This window comes from Labrus mixtus, chromosome 7, assembly GCF_963584025.1.
Source record: "Labrus mixtus chromosome 7, fLabMix1.1, whole genome shotgun sequence".
NCBI lineage: Eukaryota > Metazoa > Chordata > Actinopteri > Labriformes > Labridae > Labrus > Labrus mixtus.
Genome location: NC_083618.1, coordinates 7547419 through 7575103, shown reverse-complemented (window position 1 = coordinate 7575103; position 27685 = coordinate 7547419). Strand labels below are relative to the sequence as shown.

General features: G+C 43.1%; 2 protein-coding genes across 2 annotated transcripts; one reads left to right on the top strand and one right to left on the bottom strand.

Annotated features, from left to right (window-relative positions):
* Positions 1-7210: 7210 nt before the first annotated feature.
* Positions 7211-12447, bottom strand: fam83d (family with sequence similarity 83 member D). The gene is made up of 4 exons (XM_061042454.1): positions 10778-12447; positions 9042-9209; positions 8756-8880; positions 7211-8645 (listed from the first exon to the last, which is right to left on the bottom strand). Exons 1-4 carry the CDS (start codon positions 11261-11263, stop codon positions 7763-7765), a joined length of 1662 nt encoding a protein of 553 aa, XP_060898437.1. The 5' UTR covers positions 11264-12447; the 3' UTR covers positions 7211-7762.
* A 1195-nt stretch (positions 12448-13642) lies between these two features.
* Positions 13643-27021, top strand: zhx3a (zinc fingers and homeoboxes 3a). Its single transcript, XM_061042451.1, has 3 exons — positions 13643-13989; positions 22050-24953; positions 25502-27021. Exons 2-3 carry the CDS (start codon positions 22246-22248, stop codon positions 25533-25535), a joined length of 2742 nt encoding a protein of 913 aa, XP_060898434.1. The 5' UTR covers positions 13643-13989; positions 22050-22245; the 3' UTR covers positions 25536-27021.
* The last annotated feature ends 664 nt before the right edge of the window (positions 27022-27685 follow it).

Genomic DNA, 27685 nt, shown 5'->3' with positions numbered 1-27685 from the left:
TTCTCTCTTTTTTTGTGGGCTTGTAATGGCATTTTCTGAGGCCTGGAAGAGAAAGAGAGGCCAGTCAGAAAATCTAACTAAAAAGTTCTTCAGTCAGCGGTCAGGACATCAAATAGAGCTGTCGAGTAAATAAAAGGACAGGGTTTTATTTCCACTCTCATCAGGATCTAATGCCTCCAAACAAATCTGATATGACTTCAGTTGTGCTCTCCCTGAATCAGAAGACAAATGGGACTCCAAGAGAGCAGTCAATAGTTCAATTATCTGATGTCTGTCTTGCTTAATTAAACATATAATTGACCATCCTAGGACTAATGATATCCTTCCCATTACCCATGAATCCATTGGATTTGGCATAACCACCACTTGACCCCACTGTGAATTGACTGGTCTTAGTTACAGGGTCAGAGTGTATCCACCGTTCACCGCTGTGACACTTCACGAGACCACATTCCCCATCGCATGTCTCAGGATGTGGCTCTCAGCTCTGCCAAAAACAGTTGGAGGGAAAAACGCAATTACTACCAGATTATCATACTGCTTCCGTTTGACTTTTCTGACTGAATTCATGAATATATATGAATCCATCTTGCATCTCAATCTGGAAACCCCCACATCTTAGTTCCCCCCACATCTATGTTTGGCTGGTGGCATTTTCTTTGTTAGCCTGTTTAAACAGGAAGATCAAAGTGTTACTTGAAAAGCTCGGGCCATCATTAAAAACATCATGAGACTCAGACACTTCTCTCTTAACAAAAAAAAACACACATAATATTTTAAAATACATTTGAAGAACTTAAAGAGAGAGGTTCAGATGTGTTTGCAAAAATACACTGCAGAAAACCTCTCAAATCTTGATCTCTCCAAGAACATGGAAGACAACTTGTTTTCTAAGCCTGATGAGCAAGCATTTTAAGTTTGTCCAAATCAACTCTCAAAGTTGTTCAGGTTGTTTACAATCAGGAGCTTTAGACTTTAAACATTTGAACAGAAGGAACATTCAGAAGCTTTTATTGAAAGAAAAAAGCAAAGATAGCTTAGATGTATGTTGGTCAGTTTTGCGTTTACGTTGCACCTTTCCTTTAAAATAAAGTAAAAACAGTCAAATGAATACAGCATCAACATGCGAATTTAAGTTATCCAAACCTAAACAGTCTTTTTTCATGGCTTACTTTGACCTACGGTAAAAAAAAATCAATTCAATTCCGACAAAAGAAGCTAGAGTTCACAAATGTTAAATGTTGCAAAGACACAAACATCAGTAAAAGAGGACTGAGAGATAAACAGTTTATTAAAAATGAGGCGCTTTCACTGTCTGATTCTGACTACATATTCATGCATGAGTCTGTTTAGGTTTTGAGAGTGTACAGAACATCAGAACAATAAACCCATAACAAAGAGCCCATGTTAACTAATTTGAATGGCTTATAATTTAACTTATAAAAGAGTACACACATGTATTAATAAGTGACAAAAACAGTGTTGAGCTACAATACTAGCCCTATACTGGGTTCCAACTATTTGCTTGAAAATACCTAACCTCCCTAAACACACACACACACACAAACACACACACACACACAAACACACACAGACACAGACACAGACACACACACACACACACACACACACACACACACACACACACACAGACACACACACACACACACACACACACACACACACACACACACACAGACACAGACACACACACACACACACACACACACACACAGACACACACACACACACACACACACACACACACACAGACACAGACACACACACACACACACACACACACACACACAGACACAGACACACACACACACACACACACACACACACAGACACACACACACACACACACACACACACACACACAGACACAGACACACACACACACACACACACACACACACACAGACACACACACACACACACACACACACACACACACACACACACACACAAACAGACACACACACACACACACACACACACAAACAGACACACACACACACACACACACACACACACACACACACACACACAGAGCACCCCTTGCTCCCTGAATGTATCACCAACCTTTGGACTTCACTACTACTCCCCTTAATAGCTCAACCTGACGAATCATTTAAAAGCCCACTGAAACAGACAGATGGGTAATGGATTGCATGGCAAATCAATGCTGGGATCAATGGGAGACATGCATCAATAAATGGATAGAGAGCTGCTGAAATAGACACCGGAGTTAATGCGGAGCAGTGTAGAACATCATTGTGAGGAGCCCACAGTGGAGGAGCTAATACGAGTCGCCTCAGCTGATAAGGTGTCCTTTTGAATAATGGAGACAACAAACTGACAGTGATAAGCTAAACTTAAGCTAAGCTGCCATAGTGTGGCTGAGGGAGCTACGTTTTTAGTCCCCACCAACACACACACAATCTCCCCTCTCTCTCTCTCTCTCTCTCTCTCTCTCTCTCTCTCTCTCTCTCGCTCTTATAAAGGAGACAACACCAGGCCCTCTTCTTTGCCTACAGTATAGCTCCTCATCAGCCAGTTTACACGACTGTGATCATGTGACAGACGGAGGCGGTGGTGAACTGGACTGTTAGATAAAGTATCAGGAGGAACAGTAGGACAGAAAAGGAACAAAAGGACAAATCTGTGTTTTTGTACCCAACACAAAGTCCTGGGAATCTTTTAACTCTCCTCGTCAGAGACATGTTATCAAGCACAGAGTCCCTTTCAACAGAAACAAACTCTATTGTTATTTTTCACTTGTAACAGTATGCTGAGCTCAGGACACATGGTGTTGTGTGGGGGAGAAGTTCAACACAAGTGTTGAACATGTGTTGGGCCCAGGTGGCGTTGTGACCAGGGTCTGACTCATCGCAGCAGCACCGGACGCTCTAGACTTGTGGTTTTTGCCGTTCGACAGCATGAGACATCCCACTCACTGATAACTCCATTTAATTCTCAACCAAAAACCAAAAAAAAGCAAACAAAATCACTCTTAATAGGCCTCCTCTTGCTCTTCTTGGACAACCAAACTGCAGGACTACAGCTGTTTCTTGTGGGCTGTCGCCATAAATCTCGAGTGAATGGCTGGTTTGAGGATGGGTGCTAAGGAGCAGCTGTACATGTCTAAAAATAGTGTCAAGGCTGCAGCCGGACAGCGCAATGAAGCTCAACATGCAGTTTAGCAAAAAGAGACTATCAACAATACGTTCCACCTGCATTAGCCCAACTGGAACCTGGCATCAGCATTGCTACGCAGGAAGTGACTGACTGTTGTGCAAACTGAACATTGTGCATGTTACTGTGTCTGTCTGACTCACACAACCAAACAACTGCCAATCCTGACCACATAATTCAGACGCACTTTTGTTTTCCAACGAGCTGAATGTTCGTTATCAGTGTGTCGTGGCCTGAGGCAGAATGCTCCCTCCTCGCTGTAGTGACAACCACCGGCCGCCCTGATGGAAAACAAAGCCAAGATGGCACAGCAAACATGAAATCATTATGACAGGCAGAGTTGAACAAAGTAGGACTCAGCACACTAAGCACATTTTATCAGTGTTTTGTATTAGTCAGGTTCCTCCTATGAATTAAAGAACAGACTGAAATTCCTTACATACAGCTCTGCTTGTTATCGAGCTGATACCAAAGTCTGTGAGTGTACACACATGTCCTGCTTGTGTTTGTTTGTGTCTCTGCCTGTACACACCTGTTCTGGTCTACTGTGGGGTAAATGTAATTGCTAAACACAGAGGCAGGCAGTGTTTAGAGATGCCAAATTGTACCTCTGGGAGTCACTATAGCTCACAATCTGACTAATGAAGGCCAAGTAATCAAGCTTCAAACTCATCAACCATGTTTGCAGTAATTAAAAGGTTTATGTTCAGCACCAGGAGAGCCGTTTGACTCTGTCAGTCTGTGTCAGAAGCCAAACCAGATCTTTGTTACATACAGAAGCCAGAACCAAAATCCCGAAGTATGGCACTACATTTACGGCCCTGACCGTTTTTTTTTCTCGGTTTCCGTGTTATTTTTTGACAACAAATACATTGTGTCGCAGGTGTAAGTTTGCAGTTTTTGCATTCACACCCAGCCACAGAGGGAGCACACATAAATATACACAGCGATGGATTTAAATCCAATAATCAATCGTATGACGAGAGCTGCCCGTCTACATCATCCTGATCTATGCTGTCCCAGGGGACTGTCATGGGCCGTGAGGAGACGATGGAGGGGCTGTTAGTGTTAAATAGTACACTCATACTACACACACCCTGGCCTTCGAATCTGCAAGTCAAACACTAAAAAAATCACATGATTACCCAAAGGAAATAACCATGTAATACACCTACAAGCATGCAAAAGTAATGAGTGCATCACATTATTGAATAAACACACGTTTTCCTTCCTTTGACATTCAACATTAACCTTTTTATCATAAACCTCAAACATATGATCACTATCTCTGATTCTATATAGTCGTCTGGACGTGTGTGCTTTGTCATTGTGCTCCACAGCATACACGTGCTGACTGACTGCATTTGGCCTTAACACAATATTTAGAAGGGTATCATGTATCCTTCTATCAGACATGCTGACATCCACAATGAATTTACCCAGCATTCAGCACGGGGGTTTCAAACATTACACGTCTCCAGGGATCAAAAGTAATGTGAAGGAAATCAGTTTGTTTGTCTCTTCAATTTTACTCCTTGCATCATTTCACACTGGAGGGCAATGGAAGACAGCCATCAAGAAATATTTATTGAAAACAAATTTAAATACATAAAATTGGGTAAATCAAGTTAATTTAGCTTAGATTTGTGAAGACAACATATTGTGCTGTTAAATTCAGAGTGTAATGCTTTGGAGTTCCAACACAGGACAGAGTAAGGAATGTGAGCCAGTGAGCATGTGAGCATGTGTTTGCTAAGGTCAGGGCTCTCTCTGGTGGCTGAATGCTGCTAGTGTAACATCTGATACTCAACATGAGCGGGATCCCAGAAAAAAAGAGTAAAAACAGGGAAATTATATGGAGGAAGACAAATAAAATAAAAGATAATCTGTTTTTTAATTGTCCTACCTGAAGTTAGTGTAATATGCGAGTTTCTCTGTTTTCCACTGAGTCGAGTCTAATAGGGACAGACTGCTGTGTTGTGGATCCCCCACTGCTTCCTTCATTACAGTCAATGGTTGTTTTACAGCAGCCAATTAAAACCAAGCACCATTTTCTCACAGACTACTACTGTATTTACTCGTAGATCTTTCCTTCAGCTGTATTGTACATAAAGAATTCAGAGGCTTTTGGTGTGTTAGCCTGGTAGGAGACACACCCAGAAGGGTCTGCTGCTCTTTCCTTATTGTTGTGCTACAGTTAGAATAGTAGGCTATGATGATAAGCCGAGATGGTAAGGTGTCAGCTTCTAAATGAAAGAAAAACTTGATAACATCAATGAGTGTTATTAATGAATAACAATATTGTCTCGTGTTTTTGGTACACCGGTTATCTCACTTCATTTTGATCTTCTGCTACATTTACCAGTACCTTTAAAACTCACCAGAGCCAATATCAACACTTTTCAATCAATCTCAGACCACACCTATATTAACTAAACTTCAATTACAATACAGGGTAAGCTTTTTTCTGATCCACACAGGTCATATATTTAAGGCATAAATCAAAGGTGGAAGCAGCTCTCAACACACTTGTTTATCAAGATGTACAAATAAATGTATGTTATTGGACACTGTTGTGTATCACTATAATTGTATCATAAGTGTGTGAATGTGTGTGTGGAAGCGTGATTGTGGCATGTTGTGAACAACTGCTTTTTGAGTGGTCAGAAGATTAGAAAAGTGCTATACAGGTATAGTTGTTGAATGTTGGACAGGTTGGTTAGACAAGAAAAATGCATTTCAAGATGTCAGTTTTGATGATCATCAGGTAAATGGGCAATTGACGAAATTGTTCAAGATAACTTTGGATTTAATATGTACAGTAACTATCGCTGTTGGATTTATGTAGTAATGGAAAAAGTACAGTAAGTTTAAGAGTTAAATCCTTAAGTTCAATTCAAATACGTCTAACTTAAAAGCTTCTATTTTTTTCTTCAGATTTATGTTTACAGAACAATAAGTAAATCAAATGTGTTTAGTGTGTTGTATTCAGATGAGATTCAAGTCATCTAAAAGTCAGATTCCTACATCCAAAGGCACTGGACTGAAAGACACATACATACAGTACTTCATTAGTCTAAAGCTGATCATCTATAAACCCAATCCTTTGAAAACCTGCTAATTTCTGCTCTCCGTCATAGACTGAAAGCACATCCAGAAGGCCTCCTTGTGATAATGAATCATTATGAATAAAGCTGTACTTCTTGATCTGGTATAGTTGCACCTTACCTCCTAAATATAGTTAAACATTAGTCACATAAAGATAGGAGTGAATAAAACATTTATAACTCGGGCCTATAAAGTGAGGTGTTTGGATCATTCACAGTGGGACCTTTGTGCTTACAGTAGGTGTGAGATATGAAGACTGACACCCTGTTGGTGCCAGCCTGGCTGCACAAGGTGCCCCTGTAAACCATGATTTCATTTAGGTCCTCAAAATAACTTTAAGTAGATTGTTGCTAATGGGAAGCTTTGCAAAAAAAAAGCCAACCATTTGCTTCACTGCAGCATAGAAATAAGTACTCTTTTTGGCGATCAGCCATCTGAAATCCCTTTTTGCAAAAACAATGTTGACAAGTGTCTTTGACAAGAGGAAAACAAATATACTTAATACAAGGAATTTGCATTCGTAAAACCCAATCTGTGTGTAAAGCATTCATTTAGCATTCTTCCTAATCTTTTCTTGTAATCTGTGACAGAGCTTCTACTCCAAATCCTCCCTGGATACAAACTGTGATTGGCTGCATAATCAGCAGAGGTGCCAGTATCACAGATGCTGCCTCAACTAATTGCAAGAAGACACTGCAGAACACGACGCGCAGGTGCTCATTCTCTTTGAGAAGTCACTTTGGCATGGTTTGCTTCCTCGTGTATCCTGGAAATGCTTTCTAAGATAGTCTTCACAACAAAAACTAGATTGCAACTTCGATGGCAAAAAAAAAAAAAAAAAAAAGAGAACGCCAAAGATGGATAAGTAGGATGTATCAGAAAAGACAAGGAAGCACTCATCTTGCAAAATGTTACTTTGTTTATTAGCAAAGCGCAATGAAAGCCAGCTTCCCCTCTGGAATGTTGATCAGATGCAGTTGCAACAGCCAAATGTGATTTAGAAAAGAAAAAAAGAAAGCACAGCACCTTAGTGCATTTTCACTCACACTACAGCAGATTGTATCCAGTCCTAACCAGCTCAACAAATCATTTGCCAGATTTACCCTCTGGACTGATAAAGTTTTCCTGATTGTGATTCATACAAAAAATGGATGAACATTTTGAATGCAGCATTTCTTTGGTTAATACAATAATTTCAAAAGATGTTAATATCCTGAAGAATTCTGTTACCATCACATAAAAAAAAGGTTTGGAAAAAAAAAAAAAAGGTTTGAGGAGAGGACACAGCATGAAAAGTCCAAAAGCGGGCACTGCAGGAAAAGACGACAAACAGAGGAACTTTTGAATTCTACTGCATGAGCCAAAACCACTTATTTAAAACAGAGGATTCACTAGAATCCTTGCCATAGCTCTTCCCCCACTCTCCTCCATCGCCAAAATCCCTAAAGACAAACTAGTGTGCACATCTGGCTCTTGGCCATGTGCCCATGCCTGCACTTTCAACAAGCAGTCTAGGGTTTGGTTCCTGCCCACAGTCTATCTGTACCCTCTGCCTGCTGAGAGCGCCAGCCCCCTGAGTCATGTTGGTGAGGTCCTCTAACTCTCTCCTCTGGGACAGGCTGGTCACCATGTGCTCCAGCTTGGAGCGGATGGCGGAGTAGTGGTGCTGGCGCTCTTTGGACAGCTTATGGAAGCAGTCCCTTAAGTTGTCATCTGCAGCTGCGGCAGAGGCCGACATGAGCCTGGGAGACTCAAAGGAGGGAGCAATGGCTTGGTTTGGTGCTGTGCGTGGCAGTGTGATGACAGTATTGGGTTGATGCTCGGGCTCGAGGTCAGTCTGGGTGTCACCGTCCGCCATTGAGTTACTGGTTTGAGTAGAGGCGTGGCAGGAGACAATGTCTTTCTCTGCTGGCTGATCAGCAGGGAGATGCAGAGCAGTGCTACCAGCTAGGATGTCCTCCTGCATGTGCTTCTGCTCCACCCAGTCATCATCAATAGGGGTGATTTCTGGTGCTGTGTTGCTCATGTGCTGATTCGGAGCGGAGGGTTCACATAGGGGCCGAACAGCTAGAGTACGGGGCTTGCGGCTGGGGGTGCTAGTCAGACACGCTGGTTCCACTGGCCTCTCACCAGCCAGACGAAGGGGAGAGGTGACTGAGTGTCTGATGAGGAGATGGTCGTAGATGCCGCTGTTGCGCACACTTGGAGGTCCTCGAGTGTTTACAGGTAGAGATTGGGCATAGAGGATGCGGAACTCCTCGTCAAATTTCTCTGTTATCTGACCAGAAAGCTCTATGAGGTTGCTGCTGTTTAGTTTACCATCCGTCCAGTTGAACCTGCAGAGGAGTGAGATTTAACAACCTGCATTACTTTTGTTTACCTGTTCTTCATAATTGCAAGCTAAAAAAAAACGTACGTCTTTTGGTAAAACAGTTAGCGGGCTTACTTGTAGGAACCTGTAGCAACTCTGTTTCCGTCAATCAGCATGAACCTCTCGTGAACTTCTCCTGTGATCCTTGCTCCTGATCGCATGTAATAATTATTACCAGTTATGGTTCGCACTCTCATTTGCTGTGAGGGTTAAAATGAGAACGCAAAGGAGTTACAGATTAGTGAAGATCCTCACAGTCACACCAGATCTTAGAAGGATATATTCGATTTAATTTGATGCCATTTTCTATTGTTATTGTGCAAACAGAGCCACACCCAGCTTTACTGAACCAACCACATACCCGTAGGTCATCGAGGCGAACACCGACATTTTTGCACATCTTGAGGAAAGCAGGAGCACATGATTGGTCCAGCAGGATGTAGACGGGGACTTTACGGTGGGAGCATGCATCCTGGAGATCCTTGAATATATCCAGGTCTGTCAGGGAGTCTGTAACTATGGCAATCACCTGCAGTGGAAAATTACAGGAGTAATATAAGAGAAATCCTTTTTAGGGCTGCAGCCCTGCTCTTCCAGAGGTAGCACATGACTGTGTTTTTATTATTATAAAACGCCAGGCTTTATTCAAACAGAGCTGTGAATCTCTGTCAGATCCACTCCCAATAATGTGTGTGCTGATGAGCTTTCTATTGACTGGGGTCTGTTACCATGGCAATCAGCAGTAACGCTTGGTCAGCAAACAAGTTACTTTTGTACAGGAGAAGAGTATTGTAGGTTCACTGCAAGGCTTGCCTCCATTTACCTGAGCCACTAAGATTCCTCTTTTTTCACCAGGAAGAATGGAATTTCACATGTGGTGGTCAAGGTTGTGTGTGGAGGATTAGACACGGATGTTTACATATCACAGATTTATTTCTTCAGACTGGTGTAACTACATGCAGCTTTGTCTGTTTTTCCCATTCTTATTTGGACAGTACTGCGAGGGTGCTTTTTTTTCTCGATTCTTAAAAATAGTTAAATGTCACAGAAAGACAAGGCCAATCAGTTCTTACAAAGCCGTCCAATGAGGAAATAGATACACAGTGTATTGTTACATCCAATGGCGCAGTTGTATAATAAAGACTGTGTGCTCGTAAAAAAAAAAGCAGGACGATCTTACGGATAAACTTTTGTGAGAGTTCACCACTAAGGTTTCAACTGATTACTAGCACAGAGTGTATTTACCCCCCCACATTTGAGCTGTAAACCAGAAAGGCTATCCGATGTTCAAAATGTTTAAAGCTCTCTAATGAAAGAGTGAATGCAAACTTTCATGGAGGAGAGCAAGAGCAAGTCAAGGCACATATGGCACGCAGGCCTTACACAGGCCTGAGGTGCTGCACAAGCCACACACTCTCTTCATGCTGGAATGTCTCCTTTCAAAACCATTGGCTGGGCTGTCAGCGCTCATCACCAACTTGCCCATGAATATTCATGCACTGCTCCTTCAATCCGTTTGGTCACTTTCTTCTTTCTGATCAAGACTTCAAAAACCTGAACTTCTGATATTCAGACTGATCAAGGAAATTCCACGGGGACAATCTCGCATGTATTTTAGGAACAATACAAAGAAGATATTCATACCCAAAATATTTGGATAATTAACCACACACACACGCGCACACACACACACACACACACACACACACACACACACACACACACACACACACACACACACACACACACACACACACACACACACACACACGCACACACTTTGTATTGTGCATTCATTTTGAAAGATAGCCTTATAATCCTGTTACAATGTTGTTACACAAATCCATGCTTTAATGGAATCCTAGCTTTATAATAAACACTAGAAACAACAACTTAATTACAATGTAAAATATTTAGGTTAACAATTTAGAATCAATTATATGCAGTTTATTTCCTTAAAGATATAAACATTTGAAATAAACGATCATCATAGCACCAGTGTCAGTGTGTGCAGTTCATTGTTTTAGAAATTATTAAGAATTCTAAAAGATATTTGTACCAGTAGTCAGATGGGTTTTATACTTTCTTTGAGCATACCTCTTTGGCACTTTTAATCATACGCCTGGCAGCCTCCTTGCAGCTGTATATGCACTCCCCGTAGCTGGGCTGGAAGTGCGCCACGGCCCTCGTTACGCCCCGGTACGAGCCGGCGGTGAACGCGGGCCAGCCCAACTCCAGCACCGGCGGCTCCACGTCTGACACCTCGGGGAAATAGGTGACGGAGGAGCAGTCCACGGAGCTGCTGAGAGACTGCTCCAGAGCCTGGTCCTCCCCATGGAAGGACACACACCGCGGGGGCACGGCGACGCTCCGGATCCGCTTGATCTCTTCGTCCGACAAGAAGTTCGGGATCCTCTCTTTCCCGAGAAAGTCCAGGAAGTTTTCCACACCTCCCGAGAGTAACTCCTCCAAAGCGAGCCGGTGTCTCTCGTTGTAGACCTCCTGCAGGTCCAGGTCACCGGTTCCGGTGGGTTTTTGAACTAACCTCAGAGGTGAATCGTCAAGAAGTTGCGAAAGAGCCATAATTCTGGATGTTGTTCCCCACTTTCCCACTCCCAATAAACTACCCGTGGCCTACTGCAGGTGGTGGCAGGTAACGTTTGACCTACAGGACGACAAATTCGTATTTGTGTTTTTCCCTCCGTTCCTGTCCGGCACGGATTCGTATTGGCTTGCGTACAGTTGTCAAAGCAGAATGGCGTCTCTTGGCTGGCTGACTGAGACAGTCAATCTAATGTAAAGTCGATCTTATTGGCTCATTTGGAGGCAAACAAGCCTCCTGTACGTCCCTCTGCTCTCCCTATCCGGTTACACGGCGCTTAAACACAGAGCCCTCACTCTGATGCTTTTTCCTGGTATCACAGACGCTGGAAATTCATTCTGGAGCCCAGAAGCCTCAGTCTCTGATTAAAAAGAGCACAAACAAAGACAACAAGCCCATTTAAGCCTCATCTTCTCATCTAAAAACTTGTATTTTCTGGTCAATAAAACTAGAAATTATTTCGCCTTTTGGGAGAAGATAAATGAGTTGTTAAAATGTTATTTTTGCTTGTAGCCTATGCATTTATTAAGACGCATGCGAAGCTGTTCGTAGTCAAGAGGAGCAGCATTTTCTAATTTATGGTATGAAGCATTTCCCTGCAGCCTATCTGACTCTGTGGCCCAGTAAAAAGCAGCTAGCTCGGTTTTGTATGTTTACAATCTGACTGATGTGTCTGTGTCCTTAGCCTACACTCAGACTTACAAGCACAGCGCATTTCAATGTCAAAATGTTAACAAGAAAACAAGACAACCATTTTACGGACATGTTCTACAATTCTAATTGAACTGCGCGCAACTGCAACGACTGCGGGTAACCATGGCGACGGTGACTACCTTGGATGCTGCGCGTGAACTTAAACTGTGAGCAAACTGCAATAAAGGCTATAACAAGGCTACATTGTTTTCAACACACATGCTTGTCTTGATGAAAACAATAGACGTCGAAGAGTCCACATTGACTCTAAGAATATGGATAGGCCTATTTAAGGTTGGCAGGCACATTTAAGGGCCGTCCAAACTTGACAAGTGCTGCAGCTTTATCAAATGGATTTGCTTACTCTGTCAGTGACTGGTGCACTTGTGTTGTGCATTACTAATCTGTAATGAGCTAAATAACTCTGGCGTAAGCCTACATTTGCAGGAACCCGTCATCTAGTAGGTCTATAGCCTACATTATAAAAGGGAGAAAGAATGATAAATATAGGTCTACACACTGCATGACAGAGGTCAAAAGTGCTGCCTGAGAAATCCAACACACACTCACTTAATTACCCAGAAACCGTCCAACTAAATGCTTTATTATCAGTCATCCTTAAAGAATTACAATTATTGTAATAATGAACAGAACGTCGTCTGTCTTAAGCAGTCAGCGTGTGAACATAATATGATCACATAGGCTATCAGCCTATGCACTTAACATGCTGCTGCAAAAATGAGAGTCACATTTGCATTTCTGAGACAAATAAATGAAACCATGTTCTAGCCTATACAAGATCGTGCATGATATCACCTCTCACTTTTGTATTTTTGTATTTTGTCTTTGCATGATTCATCTTCCTCTTATATTATCTTTGTCTCCCCTGACTGCTCACAGACACAACTAAAAGCAACGTTTGAATCCATTCGGGACAAAGTTGGAGGAAAAAGTATATGCGTGTTTCCTACATTTTGTGGACCTGGCTGCCTGGCTGTGTTCGGGCCCTTTCTACTACCCAACTCAGCGCGCTTTTACGCGCGGAAGGCCAAACAAGGTCACGAGGGTCACAGCAGAATAATCGCCACAGTAGAATAATCCCTATTCTACACAACAAGACATATGATGACTGATTAGAACTTAAAAACATTAAATACTGTGTACCATTGCTAAGCTTTAAAACTGGACATGAACAAAAATGTTACATTTACTGTTCATCTGCGTAAATTGGTCCACCACTATTACGCGTGTGCGTAAAAGTCTATTTTAGGACGGTTAATAGACCTCTGCTTAAAATGACAATTCCCACAACGATTAATATTCATGGTAGCACATCAAGAGATTTTTTTCTTCTAAAGACGGCACCAGTCTGAAGAAAAAAAACATGTGACCTAATAAAGAGGACGTTTTGGGCGATGGAGCTCGCTGAAAGGCAGATTACTGAAGTCTTGTCAAATCCCAAATGTACACAATACAATCCATCTGTTCAGCCTGCTCCGCGGCGCCATTGTAACTATGTATAACCCAATCTGTTAGAGCACAGCCTAACCTCTATAACGACATACCCAAATGTGCACTGTGCTCAGTATACGTCCCTCCTCCCTCCCTCTCTCTCTTTCTCACAAACACACATATACACACATCCCCATCACATCCCCGCCCCTTCCCAAAATTTTAGATGAAAGGGCTTTTGGATTTTGGATGACGCTCCAAATCACGTGTTCATAGGAAATACACTCGCTATAATTTTTGGAGCTGCCTCGTCCCGCACCGCCGACCGTAGTTGTTTTGCCGTCTCCATACAGTGAAGCAGAGGGGTGGAAAGGTAATGTAATGTAATGTACCTTGCCGTGGTCAATGACGGGTTCACGCCAGTTCACCGGGTTCACTTAAGGAGAGCTCCCACCCCCTGCTCGCCTCCTCTTCTTCAAAACGCAACGATCGGAGCCAATCCAAAATAATACATTAATAGCTACATTCATGTCGGATTCTATTTTTCCCACCGACTGTTGAGGTAAGGACACATCTACTCTTCCAAAACGCGAATACCTCCCATTATCGGCGAGGTGCGATCTCAAAAGTTGTTCGCTGAAATTCTGCCTAGCTATTGAATATTGAATTTTAATCTTGTGCTGTAGTCAAGGCAGTTTATATGAAGTCGCCAATGTATAAAATGGCGACAGTAGGTGGAGGAGGGGGGTGGAGGATTTTTGGGAATATTCATAAGGTTATATAGAGTGCCAGATCGCCTTTGGGAAGAAGACTCCGAGGCAGTGTGTTGCCCCGCAGCCTTGTGAATGGAGTGAAACGGGTTAACTCGTCAGTTTGTTACACTTACAACAACTGACTGTCTGAATTTTCGCTCCTTCTCTCGCGCTATACAATGTGGCGTATCTGCTAATTTTTATTGCCCAACGCGCTGTATTTCCCCACTGTGCTGTGACTGTGAACGCTTTTAGTTGTGAAAGACTTCGAAACAAAGTGCTATAGCCGGCTGACATATGAAGCTTCGAGTGTATAGACGTACAAACTGCACGCAGAGTGTCCATTTTCATCTATTGATCGCTCTCTCTCTCTCTCTCTCGCCACACATTTCTTCCTCCTGAAAGGCAGTAAGGTAGGCCTATGTCTATGCACTGCACTTTTTCTTTCATTTCCTCCTCTTCCTCCTGCCAACATGTGCTGCTGCCCTACTCAAACACACACACACGCACGCACACACACACACACACACTGTGAAATATATACGGTACAGGAAGAGCTGATCATATCAGTAGCACGCAGATATTTGGCAAACTTTGGATTCTCAGGAAGGCACGCATGTCAAGAATATCATTAGTAAGGTCACATTTGGTAACTCTACATAAATATTGACCCAGCTTTGAATGCCATGTGTCTCCCACTGCCTTTAGGGGAGGGACCTCTGTGCTGACTAATGTTGCCTCTGCTGGATCATGTGTGGGTCCATAACACAAGAGACAAACCCATTTTATTCAAGCAGGCAGCGAGCGGGCATGAATCACTGGTAACATTTGGAACGTGTTTTAATTATTTAACTATGTAAGCTTGTTACATATAATGTAGGTCATGGAAATGACTGTGCAACACTTCAGCCAGAGAGTAGGTGTTTGGACCAAGGAGAGCGTCTGCGAGTGTGGAGTACAGCTCGGTCCAAAGTTGACATTTCTGCACTTAGACGGTTCATATATTCGCAATGTGTGATGACTGCCCGAACAAAGGTAATTGAGCACTTGCTGTTACCCAAATTCATTTCAGCTTGGCCCGGTAAATTCAGTGTGTGTGGAGTTTTTCACTCCAGCAGTACGCTTACACTTGGGGAATGTCAATTCCCTTTGTGGATCCCTGGGAACGGTCTTCCATCTCCCTTCTCGGAACTGCTCTAATGAGGCCAGGCATATTGCCTTTCATCCCTCACTCCCTGCAATTAGGCACAGCTCACAGTTTTCGTTATGGCCACAGCAGAGTGTTTGTATACACAGACACAATGTAGTGGGCCGAGGCTGCCCACTCCCCTCCAAAAAGCAGCAGCTTTGCACAAGCCGCCCCTCATATACCTGGAAAACTGGACTTTTCAGGATTTAGTGTTTCTTTTTTCTGATTGCAGTCCCCGTAGATGTTGTGTTTGTGTGTGCCTCCCACAGCTCAAAATGAATCCTCTGCCAGAAAATACAGGGGAAGGTCATATGGTCATGATTTGCAGATTTAGCCAACATAGAGTGTTTAACATTCCTTGAGTTCAGAGAAAAAAAACTATCTATTGCAAACCAGATTTTTTTGGGCTGTTTTTATACAAACTAGCGTTCATAGCTTGATAGTGGCAAAACCTCCTGATCTAAAGAATATTCTCTCTCAGTCCCAGTTTTTATTTTGCACCAGAAAAGACAGTGTTCTGTGCAGCTTCACTTTTATTTGGGTCTTTCATCCTTTTTTAATATTGCTTTTTTCATTGCACCAATGCGGAATTGTAGACTGCTGAAGAAGACTCACTAAAACAGCATGTTTGCACAGTTCTACTCAAAAGAATTGCCCATGCAATGGTCGGGGGTGGGGGTGGGGGGGGGGGAAACCTCTGGGCTGGTGGGGAAAGAGCCCCTGCCACTTCCTCTGTCCAATACAAGAAAGGTTTGGTCAGCAGGAGCTGGCATTTGCCAGGCTTTGGCACTTAGAGGAGGCTGTGATGTCAGCCATTTTAGGATGGACAGTACAATGTGCGGTACGCCGCCATCTTTCTTCCTTTTCTTCTTAAGTTGCCATCTGAATGCCTGTAGTCTCTGCTGCAGACCTGAAGAAGTTTTTCATCAAAAGTGATGTAAAAGGAGGTATGACTCAGAATTTTTTTTTTTTTCCCTCAGCGTGCCATGGTTTATTTGTCTGTCATTCTTTTGGGCCAGGGATGGAAGAGTTTCGTTGAACAATTGAAGATTTCAACGGTGAGCTCTCGATCCAACACAAAACAGAAACATGCAACAAAGATGCTCGGACAGGCAGAGTGCAGTTAGTGTACCACCACAGTCTCCAGGCCTCTGCACTGATTTAGCAAGACAATAACACTGACGGGGGGGTCGTTTACAGTTGGTTCGACTGCGATATTTCTTTCGTCAACCTCTGTTGTAAACATAAGAACAGTGTAGCGGGCCCTTTTTTTGTGTGTTGCTACGCCCTGAATGGAAAAGAAAAAGAACGGTTGTCGTCGTGGACCTCACCCGAAGTTATCAGAAAGAGACTTAAACCATGAATCCACTCTCAAAGATGGTGGCAGCGCATGTGGATTAAGTTTGTCCTGCACCGGATGAAGTCTGGGGAATTCTGTGTGTGTGTGTGTGTGTGTGTGTGTGTGTGTGTGTGTGTGTGTGTGTGTGTGTGTGTGTGTGTGTGTGTGTGTGTGTGTGTGTGTGTGTGTGTGTCTTGAGGTTGGTGGGTGTGGGCAAGTGACTCTGCTGTGTGTGTGGTGCGGTGGGCAAGGGGAAGAGAGGGGTTGCCATGGCGATGTTAACACATGAGTGGCACCACCGACTGGTCTCCCAGTGGACGAGTCTGCAGTCATTGAGGTAAGGGGGGGGGGGGGGGGGGTGTGTGTGTAGTGTGATTGTGTATTTGTGTGTGTGAGGAGGGGAATGATCAGGAACGAGATGGCTGAAAACACCTGCATCTCACACATCCTCACACACACATTTGCACACACACACACGCCCATGTTAAGAAAAAAGAAGCATGTCTTGCGCCGTCTGCGGGGTTGAAGACTTGTGTTGTATTAGCAATGTGCTAAGGACCCTGATGATGGTTTTCAGAACGCGTAACGCTGGAGCCCGGGGACTTATTCATGCGGGCGGCCGTACAGTGCCATTCATGCACAAAGATGTCCCCAAACTGAAACCTGTCTACCCCTACAGTCAACAAAAGCCCCACATTGGTAGCCTGATGGACAGAGGAGACTCCCAGACATGCAGGAAACAGCACAATCCCAATCTGACAGTGTAAAGGCTCCGAGCGCTGGATCACGTTTCCCCTATAAATGAGGCGCCATTGTTCCCAATCTCTTCACTGTGCAAGACAGTAATTGCTCTTGGTCTCTGGCTTATATTTGAGTGTCCAGCTGATCCACTCACATGACGTTAATCTATTTAATGGATATTTTGCAGAAAATGTTCCCACTTTAGAGCTGTTTTCAGATATATCTGTCAGGAGTCCCCCCCCCCTCTCTGCCCCAAACCCCAGCAGACGTCAGGTCATTTTTTGGCGCGTTCATGAAGCAAACTCCCCAGACAATTTTGGATCCCTGTCAAAGTAAATTACACAGAAAACAAATATTGTCGTAAGAGAGAGAATTTATGCAAAAAAAAAAAAAAAAAAAAAATTGCTCCTCCGTGACTGTCGCATCAAGAGACTCCTTGCCAGTTACTCAGTTCAAAGAGAAAAATTTTCAGAACAGTACAGGTGCTAAATGATGGGAGGTAAGGAGAGAGTGTGTGTGTGTGTGTGTGTAGGGAGGGGTGGGGGGGGGGCGTGTAGAGGGTGCGTAGAGGGTGTGTGGAGATGTGTGCCTACAAGGTGTCAGCGGGGAGGAATATTGAAACAGCAGAGCCTGTCATCATCATCAGTCATCCTCTCACTTCACTCCCAAATGTCTGAGTTCTGTCTTCCTTTGTCCTTCCTCCTCCAGTCTTCACATTCCCATTCATCTGACAGGCAGCACGACCAAAACAAAGATCTCCGTTTGTAAATGTCAACTGTAGGTGACCCAACAATCTGGGAGTGTCTGAATCAGTGGACTGTTTTGAATTAAATTTTCATGTTTAGCAACCACTTTGCAGCCTCGCCTTCCTTTCTGCTGGTAGCAGCCTGCTGTAGATTGAGCATGTTTTTCTGTTGTAATATTGTAATTACTGCAGCAGTTTATGAGGTGATGAAAGGAGATACATGCTGATTTCCTTTGAGTCGGGTTTGCTTAAACAGAAGCAGAACAGTCCGCTGTTTTCTGTGTAAAAGTATGGGAAATAAAAGTAACATATGAATGAGATGTAACTGCTATATTGTTATGGAAATTACATTCTCGGAGCACATAAGGGAGCCCTCTAAATCTTGAAAGCTGCTATTAAATTAGGCGGAACGTATAAACCCCATCAGAATTTAAACCTAGCATAATCCCATTTGTTTTGAAACGCTTGTTTTTGAATAGTTGAATGGTTCAAACGTGATTTCGGCTTGGCGAACAAGGCCCCTCTGCCATTGCTGAGCGTGGGTGTTCAGAAATGTCGTCTGAGAGCTCTGCCACTTTTCCCTCACTTCAGATGCGACTCGCCGGGTCCGCAGAGATGTAAGGAGTTTCCTCCCCTCTGCTTCACAGAGCCAGCGCCAGTGCAAGGACATACCACACACAGGGGACACTGATCGTCTGACTGTTGTCTACCTTGCCACTGAAACAGAAGGCCTGGCTTTTCAGAGGGAACTATTCAATGCGCTCCCTGTCTGGGAAGCCCCTTGTCTTGTGTCTGATCGCACGTCTCACTAGCCAGATAAAGCAGCCCATTCTTTTGATAGGTGACCTGATTCTTTACGTAACCTTTCACAACTTTTGGCTTGTCCTGGGCTTTCTCATGTAGGGAGTAGTCTCTTTTGCTTGACCAGCATCTGTGTGATCACAGACCCGCTATGTCGCAGACCGATGGAATGACCAAGTTACCTTTTCTATCTCTTTATATATTCTCAATGATCCTGGCAAACGGTCAAAAAATGTGTGGCCTACAAAGACATAAATCTGCACGGTTTAAACAGATTTTTCACAAGGTCCTATAGCACTGTGGCATCTCTTGCACACATGTTTCAGATGAACATGACTAGATTCCTCTGTTGCGTGAAACAGACTTCTAAATCCCTTGTTCAGTGTAACAAACCCAGTGAACGCTGTGTCCTCATCAGGGGTTAATCGAGTGTACTGTCAGAGGATATCATGACCTCTCTCCCAGCAAAATATACAGCACATGCCCACGTCTGGATGCAGTGAACCAGGATTACTGCATAAGATGCCGGTGACCTACTTTTTGAGTTGTTTGTTTTGTTTTGTTTTAGGGTTTTTGTTTTTTTTTTCTGTCCAAAAGCAGCAAGCATCAGTAGGAATGAAAAAGAGGTAGTCACATGGAGGACGTCACAGTCTGTCTGAGATCAGCATGTACTTTCGGGAAGTCATTTGAGGGTTTTAATTCTGGAACAGGTTCATCTTTTATTTACCATCCAGCCGGCCATGATGACATGCACGTGGATGTGTTAAAAGTCTGTGGATGTGCCTTTCACTGTGTACAAACGCATCAGACAAAGACACAAATCTGCTGAGAGTATGTGAAAAAGTTCCCTTCGTAACCAACAACATGCAGAACAAGGTATTGAGGCAAGTTGGATTTCAACAGAAATCAGTTTTAAGGTTGGTTGAATTTGTCCAGCTGATGCTTTTTGCAGAATGTTAAGCTTGCAGGAGTGGGAAAAATCGAAGTGATATGCTGTAGAAAGATGATGATAGGGTGAGACAAGTCTTTAGCACCATATCACACATTTCTTAGTCTTCTCCACATGATCTCCATCTTCAGAAAGTTAAAAGTTAGCTGTGTGTGTGTGTATGCGTGCGTGCATGTGTATGTGTGTGAAAAGTTTATTCAGACGTTCTATGATGCCCAGCAGTGACTCCCCCTTAGAACCAGATGTTGCTCTAATGAAATACTGACTTGAGTGCATTCATTGTTTTGTCCTAAATCTCTGTTAAATATTTGTGGCTTCGTGAGAGAACATTTCATAATCTGAACAGAAAGATGTTGAAGACTGCACACACAATTCATATCCATCCTTATGGCAAGATCGTTACAGTAAAAGAAAGCCTGTGGATGTGGTTTGCTAATGGATTTGTGCACTTAGTGATCAGTGTATTGTGTTTGCCTGAATGCATGGGCGGCCATGCTGCTTGTTGAACACACATGTAGGATTGAATGGTTTGAGTCTGAAGCTTATAAATGCCTTCAAATATGTCCGTAGTAGCCTCCTCACTGCTGCTGTTGGCTGGCTGCTGGGATACACACATATACTCTTGGTCACCTGATTTTCCTTGCATTATGACGGGAAGGTACACTGTAGCTTCCGATGTAAAACATATGGCTCACATCCAAGAGTGGCAGTCAAATACTTCATCTCAGCCCAGCACAGTCCTATAACCTTCATGCGCCTGCTTTTCAATATCAAAGCAAAGAGAATCAGGACAGAAAGATACAGAGCATGTAATACATGTTCAACATTTTACGATATAAATGTCCTCTGTAATTACTTACCTCGTAAAAAAATGATACCTGTTCCTAAAACAACTTTAACAATATTATTTTGCAGACAAACACAAACCTGCGTGCATATTTTTGCATTAATGTGTGTGCAGACGATGTGAAACAGCTGTTAAGGTTAGACACATCTAGCCCTCTCAATTTGAAGTGGTGAAGTGCATCCCACTCAATAAATGCAAAATCCCTAAGGTACTCTGGGGACCATATTTATCTCCTGATATTAATTCTGTCCTGGGGTGAGGCAGGTGGTATCTGGCAACAGAAACACTGATTGAAAAATACCATCTCATACTTACACAATAATAACTGAAGCGTAAATCTTCAGCACAGATTTAGAATTGAAAAATATATTGTGGACATCAAAACACCAAAGAAATGTGAAGAACCAGACCCATGGCAACAGTGACGAAAATACGACAAATATCTCTGAGATTAGACTGTCATTTCTGGCTCTGTCAACTTTCATGCTCTTTTTTTCTGAATTCATAATAAGTGACAGCTAGACAGAAGTCTGTAAATCCAAGTAAATAACCAGAACACTGCATGACAGGCTTTCTTTGATTGAAGGTTGTGTGTGTGTGTGTGTGTGTGTGTGTGTGTGTGTGTGTGTGTGTGTGTGTGTGTGTGTGTGTGTGTGTGTGAGAGTGTGTGTGTGTGTGTGTGTGTTTGTGCTTGTGTGTGTGAGGTTCTCTGTACGTGTGATTATTATTGAAAGCCTTTAGCTTTTTAGAATGATTGATACATTTTGTTTAAATTATTTCTCAATAGTAAGGATATCAGAGCAATGTTGTTTAAAACTCAAATTACAATCTTATTGATTCAGTGTGCTACTGAGATGTATCCTGTTTACCGCTTTCTGTACATCCATTTAATGTATTAATCATTGATCATGATCACGATGAAAAGGCTTTTTAAAGGTTATTTTTTGTTAGTGCTGTAATTTCTGATTAAACCACCTACACTTATCACACAGTATTACCACCTACACTTATTACCATGTGTTGAGGCTATTATCTTTCCCTGAATTCGGCTTTCTTTTAAATATCACAATTAAATATTTCATGTTTCTAATTTCTCTCAAAGCATAGATTAAAAAATCTACCATCCATCCATGTGAATCCAGTTATCTGTTATATGATGATGTTCAACAGCCATGAATACTCCTTTTTTTCTTGAGTTACTAAAATAAAATGGGGCTAAAAGAGTCACATGCTTATTTTTTTATTCTCTTTTCCAACAGGATCCTTGGTGCTGGCAAACTTGTCCATGTGACTTGAGTCCTTAACTGGCAGTGGGCATGAAGCAACACTGTGATATCATAGTGGCTGGTCCATGACACTAAACTTCATTCAACCCTCTCCACTCTCCACCCACCCACTGTTTTCATCATACTGGACAGGCAACCATTCACTCTCCCATCAACAGAAAGCTGTGCAATGGCTAGCAAGAGGAAATCCACTGTACCCTGCATGATACCATCAAAATCCAAACATGTGCGTGAGGAAATCATTCTGGGCTCACTACCAGAGCTCCTACCAACAATCCCAGAAGATAGCATACTCAGCATCTCTGGAGAGGAGTCTGGCCATTTCTCTCACAGCTCCTCCACATCAGAAAGTGGCATTGAGATGCAGAAAGGAGGTACATACAGCTGTCCAAAGTGCCGTTTTGAGTCCAGAGATCTAAACTACTTTTTGGATCACATGCACAATTGCCATTTAGACTTCAGGGCCCAGCCCACCTTCTACTGCCTGAACTGTGGGGTGTCAGTTGTTCGCTTTGAGGCACTAGCTCTGCATAACGCTAATGCCCATCCTAAGATAATGGAGGGCTTGACCACTGCCTCCCTAACTGTCAACCAGAGGGATGGAGTAACAACTGTGGAGCAAAGCCTCTTTGAGGACAACAGAGGAGATTACAGAGAATCTGGGATCTCCCTCACCAAAACACCAATTGCAAAGATGATGAAAGCCAAGGGGGAGCACAAAAAGATTGTGGTTTCTCATACTGTTGAGGTACGAAAAAAAGACAATGGAAAGGATATAGACCCCAGCATGCTGACTAATGTGCCTGAACTCCAAAACGGGGTTCCCAGTGTTTCTGGAGCCCCAGCTATGCCGAGGACCACTGTCACTCATGTGATTAAGACGACAGTGCCCAACCAAGTCTTTCACCAGCACACTCCTTCCCTTTACTCTCCCCCTTCCATTGATTCCAATAAAGACCTTCCAAAGGTGATGATCCCTCTCAGCAGCATCCCTACCTACGATGCTGCTATGGACACCAGCAGCTTTCTCAAGACATCCTTTGGCAAGTTCCCCTACCCAACCAAAGCTGAACTCTGCTACCTAACAGTGGTCTCAGAGTTCCCAGAGGAGCAGATCAAACTGTGGTTTACTGCCCAAAGGCTCAAGCAGGGCATAAGCTGGTCACCTGAAGAGATTGAGGAGGCCAGAAGGAAGATGTTCAACACTGTGTTCCAAGGTGGAGCACCTCAAAAGCAACCTCCTACACAACGGCACGTCAATCACATTGTAACCCACCACACTGTAACTGCTAATCCAGGCTCAAAAGGACCAAACTTTCAAATGGCCAAAGTACCATACGGCAGTTTGAAAACCAGGCCTGGTGGAGTCCTAACCACACAGGCAAGCTTGTCAACCAATCCCAATGTCACTAGGGTCTCATATTCTACTCCAATTGTTCCCCAAAAGTTTCCATCTGCAATCAGAACAACAAAGGTACCCACCAAGAATGCCCAACCCACTGTGGAGCCAGACAAGACCAATGGCCTCAGCCTGGACATTGCTGGAAGCAGCGGATGTGTTAGTAGCACCAGCAGCAGTCGAAGCAGCAGTAGCAGCAGTAGTTGCAGTAGCAGCAGCAGCATCAGCAGCTATTCCAGCAGTAATAATGGTGTTGAGACGTTCACCAGGAAACCAGTTCAAAACAGCAGCCCAACCAACAGCATTAAGAGCATCACCGCTTGCTCTACAAACATTAGCAACAATGATGAGCACTGTGTTGCTGACACAAATGGAAGACCAAATGGTAAAAGTAACAGTGTACCAATTGGGTTGGGAGATTCAAACAGTACCAAGAGTCAAGTGATCATTGATAATACCAGCAAATTCAGCACCCCTAGTCACAACAGTGGCATCACTAGTACACAAGAACAGACCCATGCCACAAAGAGTGACGATGAACAAAACAACTACATTTACAAGACCAATATCAGCAGTATTAGCAATGAGTACCCCAGTTCTACTTGTAATGACAGTGTCCCTTACCTGAACCATGCCAGCAAATCCCCAACTGAAAGCACCAGCACCACTGTCATTACAAAAAGCAGCTCATTAATTTTAGATGAGCGTAAAGGTAACAAGGACTTTCCCATGAAAGGTATGTCAATCCTACAACAACTCATCAAGGATGATGACCCATATGCAAGGGACAGAAGCTGTCCAGAGCTGAAAGTTGACCCAATTAAGATCAGTTTCAAGAGGCTGAAGATGAATGAACCAGAGACTACATCTGAGATTGTGCATGACGAAAATAAGTCTGAAATAGCTGAAGTGTCTGCTTCTCAACCATCTTTCTCACCGCCTTGGGGTAACAAGACTCCTCAGCAGCTACACATCCTCAGACAGGTTTTCTCCAACACCCGCTGGCCAAGCAGTCAGCAGTACGAGGACTTGAGCGGCCAGACAGGCCTTCCTAAGTCAGAAGTGGTGCGTTGGTTCAGCGACAGCCGGTACAGCCACAAGAACGGGCAGCTAAAGTGGCTGGAGAACTATCAACGACCATCCACAGATTCAGAGGAAGTAAGGGGCCACGGAGATGTTGAAGTTGAGTCACCAAAGGACTCTCCAGTGGCAAAAAAGAAACTTGTTGAGAAAGACTTGAACAGGCACCTTAAAGGAGAAGATGGACTTAACTCAGGGCAGCGGGTTGTGTGGCAAGGTTCATACTCACCGCTGCTGGATCTGATGGGGCCCGGGGAGAACAACGACCAAGGCCATGCTGAGGATTCAGCACAGCCAGGAGTCCTGCAGGATCCATGGTCAGAGAGAGCAGAGGACAACCAGCAGCCAGTGGCCAGTCAGTCACTCATTGAACAGCAGGCTGATGCCAATCAGGCGAGGTACTTAAGTCATGATGCTAGAAATTAAAAAGTGTTGCTAAAGCTACTTATTTAAGATAAACGTATCCTTCGCAGTGACTCGTGATACTCTACGAGATAACGACTAGTTATCCATCAAGACAACAAAACAATTGTAAGCCAAGCAGAATGATAAAAGCATGACAGCTTGTTCTTTGTTGTAGTTACTGTGTGATGTACAGTTAAAAGGAGGCAGGAGACGTGTGTACAGGTACTCATGCTGAGTGGCTTATTCACACAATCAAAGGTCTATGTTTAAGAAGCTATTTTTAGATAAGTAGGAGTCTGGGTTGTTGAATTATAGATTTAGAGCGCATGCTAATATATGTGAATAAATCATGACAATTGTCTTTGGTGAGAGGGATTTCGAAGAGCCATGCTTATATAGGCTTCTGTTTATAATGCCCCCTTATCAAAAGCACCTTCCTTGTGCAACTGCAATACAATTGAAGAGGAACTACTCCCTCACCTGATCACAGAGTGTTTATGTTGTGTTCATGCCTGTGTGTGTTTGTGTGTGTTGCTGATAGGGATCGCCTAAGGATGGAGCTGCTGGAGGTGTGATCAAGCAGAGCCAATCTCGCCAGAGGAAAATGATGTTTTAAGGCTGGCTAACTCCCCTGGCCGTGGTCTAAAAAGAGTGTTCATAATGACAGCAGATGTGATTGTAGCTGGACCGTTGGACTCTGACTGTAACTGTGAATACCCCCCAGCCCTCCTCCTTCTCTGCGTCCTCCTCCTCTTCCATCTGCCATCACTTCCTGCCATCGTCAAAAGAAAGAACTTCTCACCTTTGAGTCCTGTGATGTTTAAGCCTTTCATGCTTCTTTGTGGTTGTGTGGGGAGGGTGCACAATAAGGTCAGTAAGAGGGATCAAAGAAAAGAGAGACAAAAAGACGCACACTGACTGGAAAACTGACTTGAATGAGCGAAGATAGGATAAGATAAGGCAGAGAGATATTGTTTTTGGTCAGAGGGAGAAATATAAATATATGATTGAAACTGCACTATAACAGAGGGTTTGTACTGACCGGACATACGAAAGATGTGTCAAGGAAATGTTATTGTTGGCTTTGTGATATTTTTTACTTTTTTAGCAACCAGTACTTCAGCACTGCCTTGAATTTTACTTTTTCCGTTTTTTGGGGGTTTTTCAATTCTATTTACTCTTCTATAGTCACTGTAAGTCCAGATGCAATCAAACATGGTTTATTAAGATCTGTATTAATGTTGGTGATCACTTTGCAGTTCAGCTACACGCAAGAGACTATATACAATGCACTAATGAAGACAGCAATGCTAAAAATCACACTGCCCCACTGCAAAGGTATTGACAGCTCTGTCAAGATCAATACACTACACTGCCCTGCAAAGTGAACAGAGAGAAGCCTGTCACGCTAACGTTGCCTTACTAAGCTCTGTCCATGTGTTTATATGACTGATCTGTCCATCACCTTGCTTTCCAGCTATTGTGCTGTCCTGAAAATACAAAAAAAAAACAAAAACAAAAAAAACCTGCCAGTGCAACAATGGTCACTGTTCGTCAATATCTGTGAAAAAAAAAAAATCTTGTGCTGCTTTCTGTACACTTGGATATGTTTAACTTTAAGCTGTAATTGTATCAAATATTGTTACTGGCAAAATGTTTCAAACAAAATTATCAATTTGATCCCTAGACACTGACAGAGTGAGATATTGTGCTAGCTAGAGAGCCAAATGAGGAGATCTTTGCTCTCCTTTGAATTTTGTTGTGTTTCTATAAACATACAGTCACTACATGAATCCTATTAAGCTGCATCTTTGTCAAGCTGCTAATAGCTAAGAACGGTGCTATACCATCCAAAGTGAAATTGGAGGTTGATCTCCTACCAGCAGTGTATGCACTTGTGTCGAATGTTACAAATTTATTTTGGTTCGCGATTAATGGAATCTGGACTTACGGTGTTATGATCACATAAAAACTTTTATGAAATAGTCTGATCATAAAGCACTGTTGTATCATCCTTTCTACACTTATGAATCTTTACAGAATAAACTGAATACACACCAACCCGTGTTGTCTCATTATTTGCCAAGCACCTTGCACAAGGAGAGGAAAAAAACAAATTGTACAATGGATGCCTATCAACGCATTCAGTAAGGACTCTCCAGTGTCATGCAATGCTCTATGGTAGGAGGAGTGCATGCAGCCTCACCTGCTGGTGAACAGCAGACAGTACAAGTTGGTTCTGTTAGCTGAGTTAAGGTGGACATGTGGAAGTCGGTTTCTATGGCAGACATTGGTCGCCATAAATGTATTGAGTCTGAAGTTGTAGTGTGAGGTATTTAGTTTGAAGTGTTGATGCAGATGAAACCCAGAGAAACAGGCGCAGACTTGTCCGTTGGCACGGAGATGAAATCCTTTTTGGGCCAGAGTAAAGGGATGTTCCTGAACAGGAAAATAATGAGTAGTTGCAGAATTTTGTTTTCTACAATAACATACCACAGTCTTTGTCAGCGGTTTAATTTTATGGATTTGATTTTTTTAACTTTCAAATGGGCTTTTCTTTTTTTACATTAACCTTTCATCTGGTACATGATGTAAAAAGTCAAAGCCCCTTGTGTGTTTAGAAGAGATCAAATGTGTTTAACAAACCAAATAAGAGAGCAACTCTAGCAGGACCACTTCCACGGCTGAGGCGCCAAAACCAACAGGCGGCTGTGCTATTTGGGGG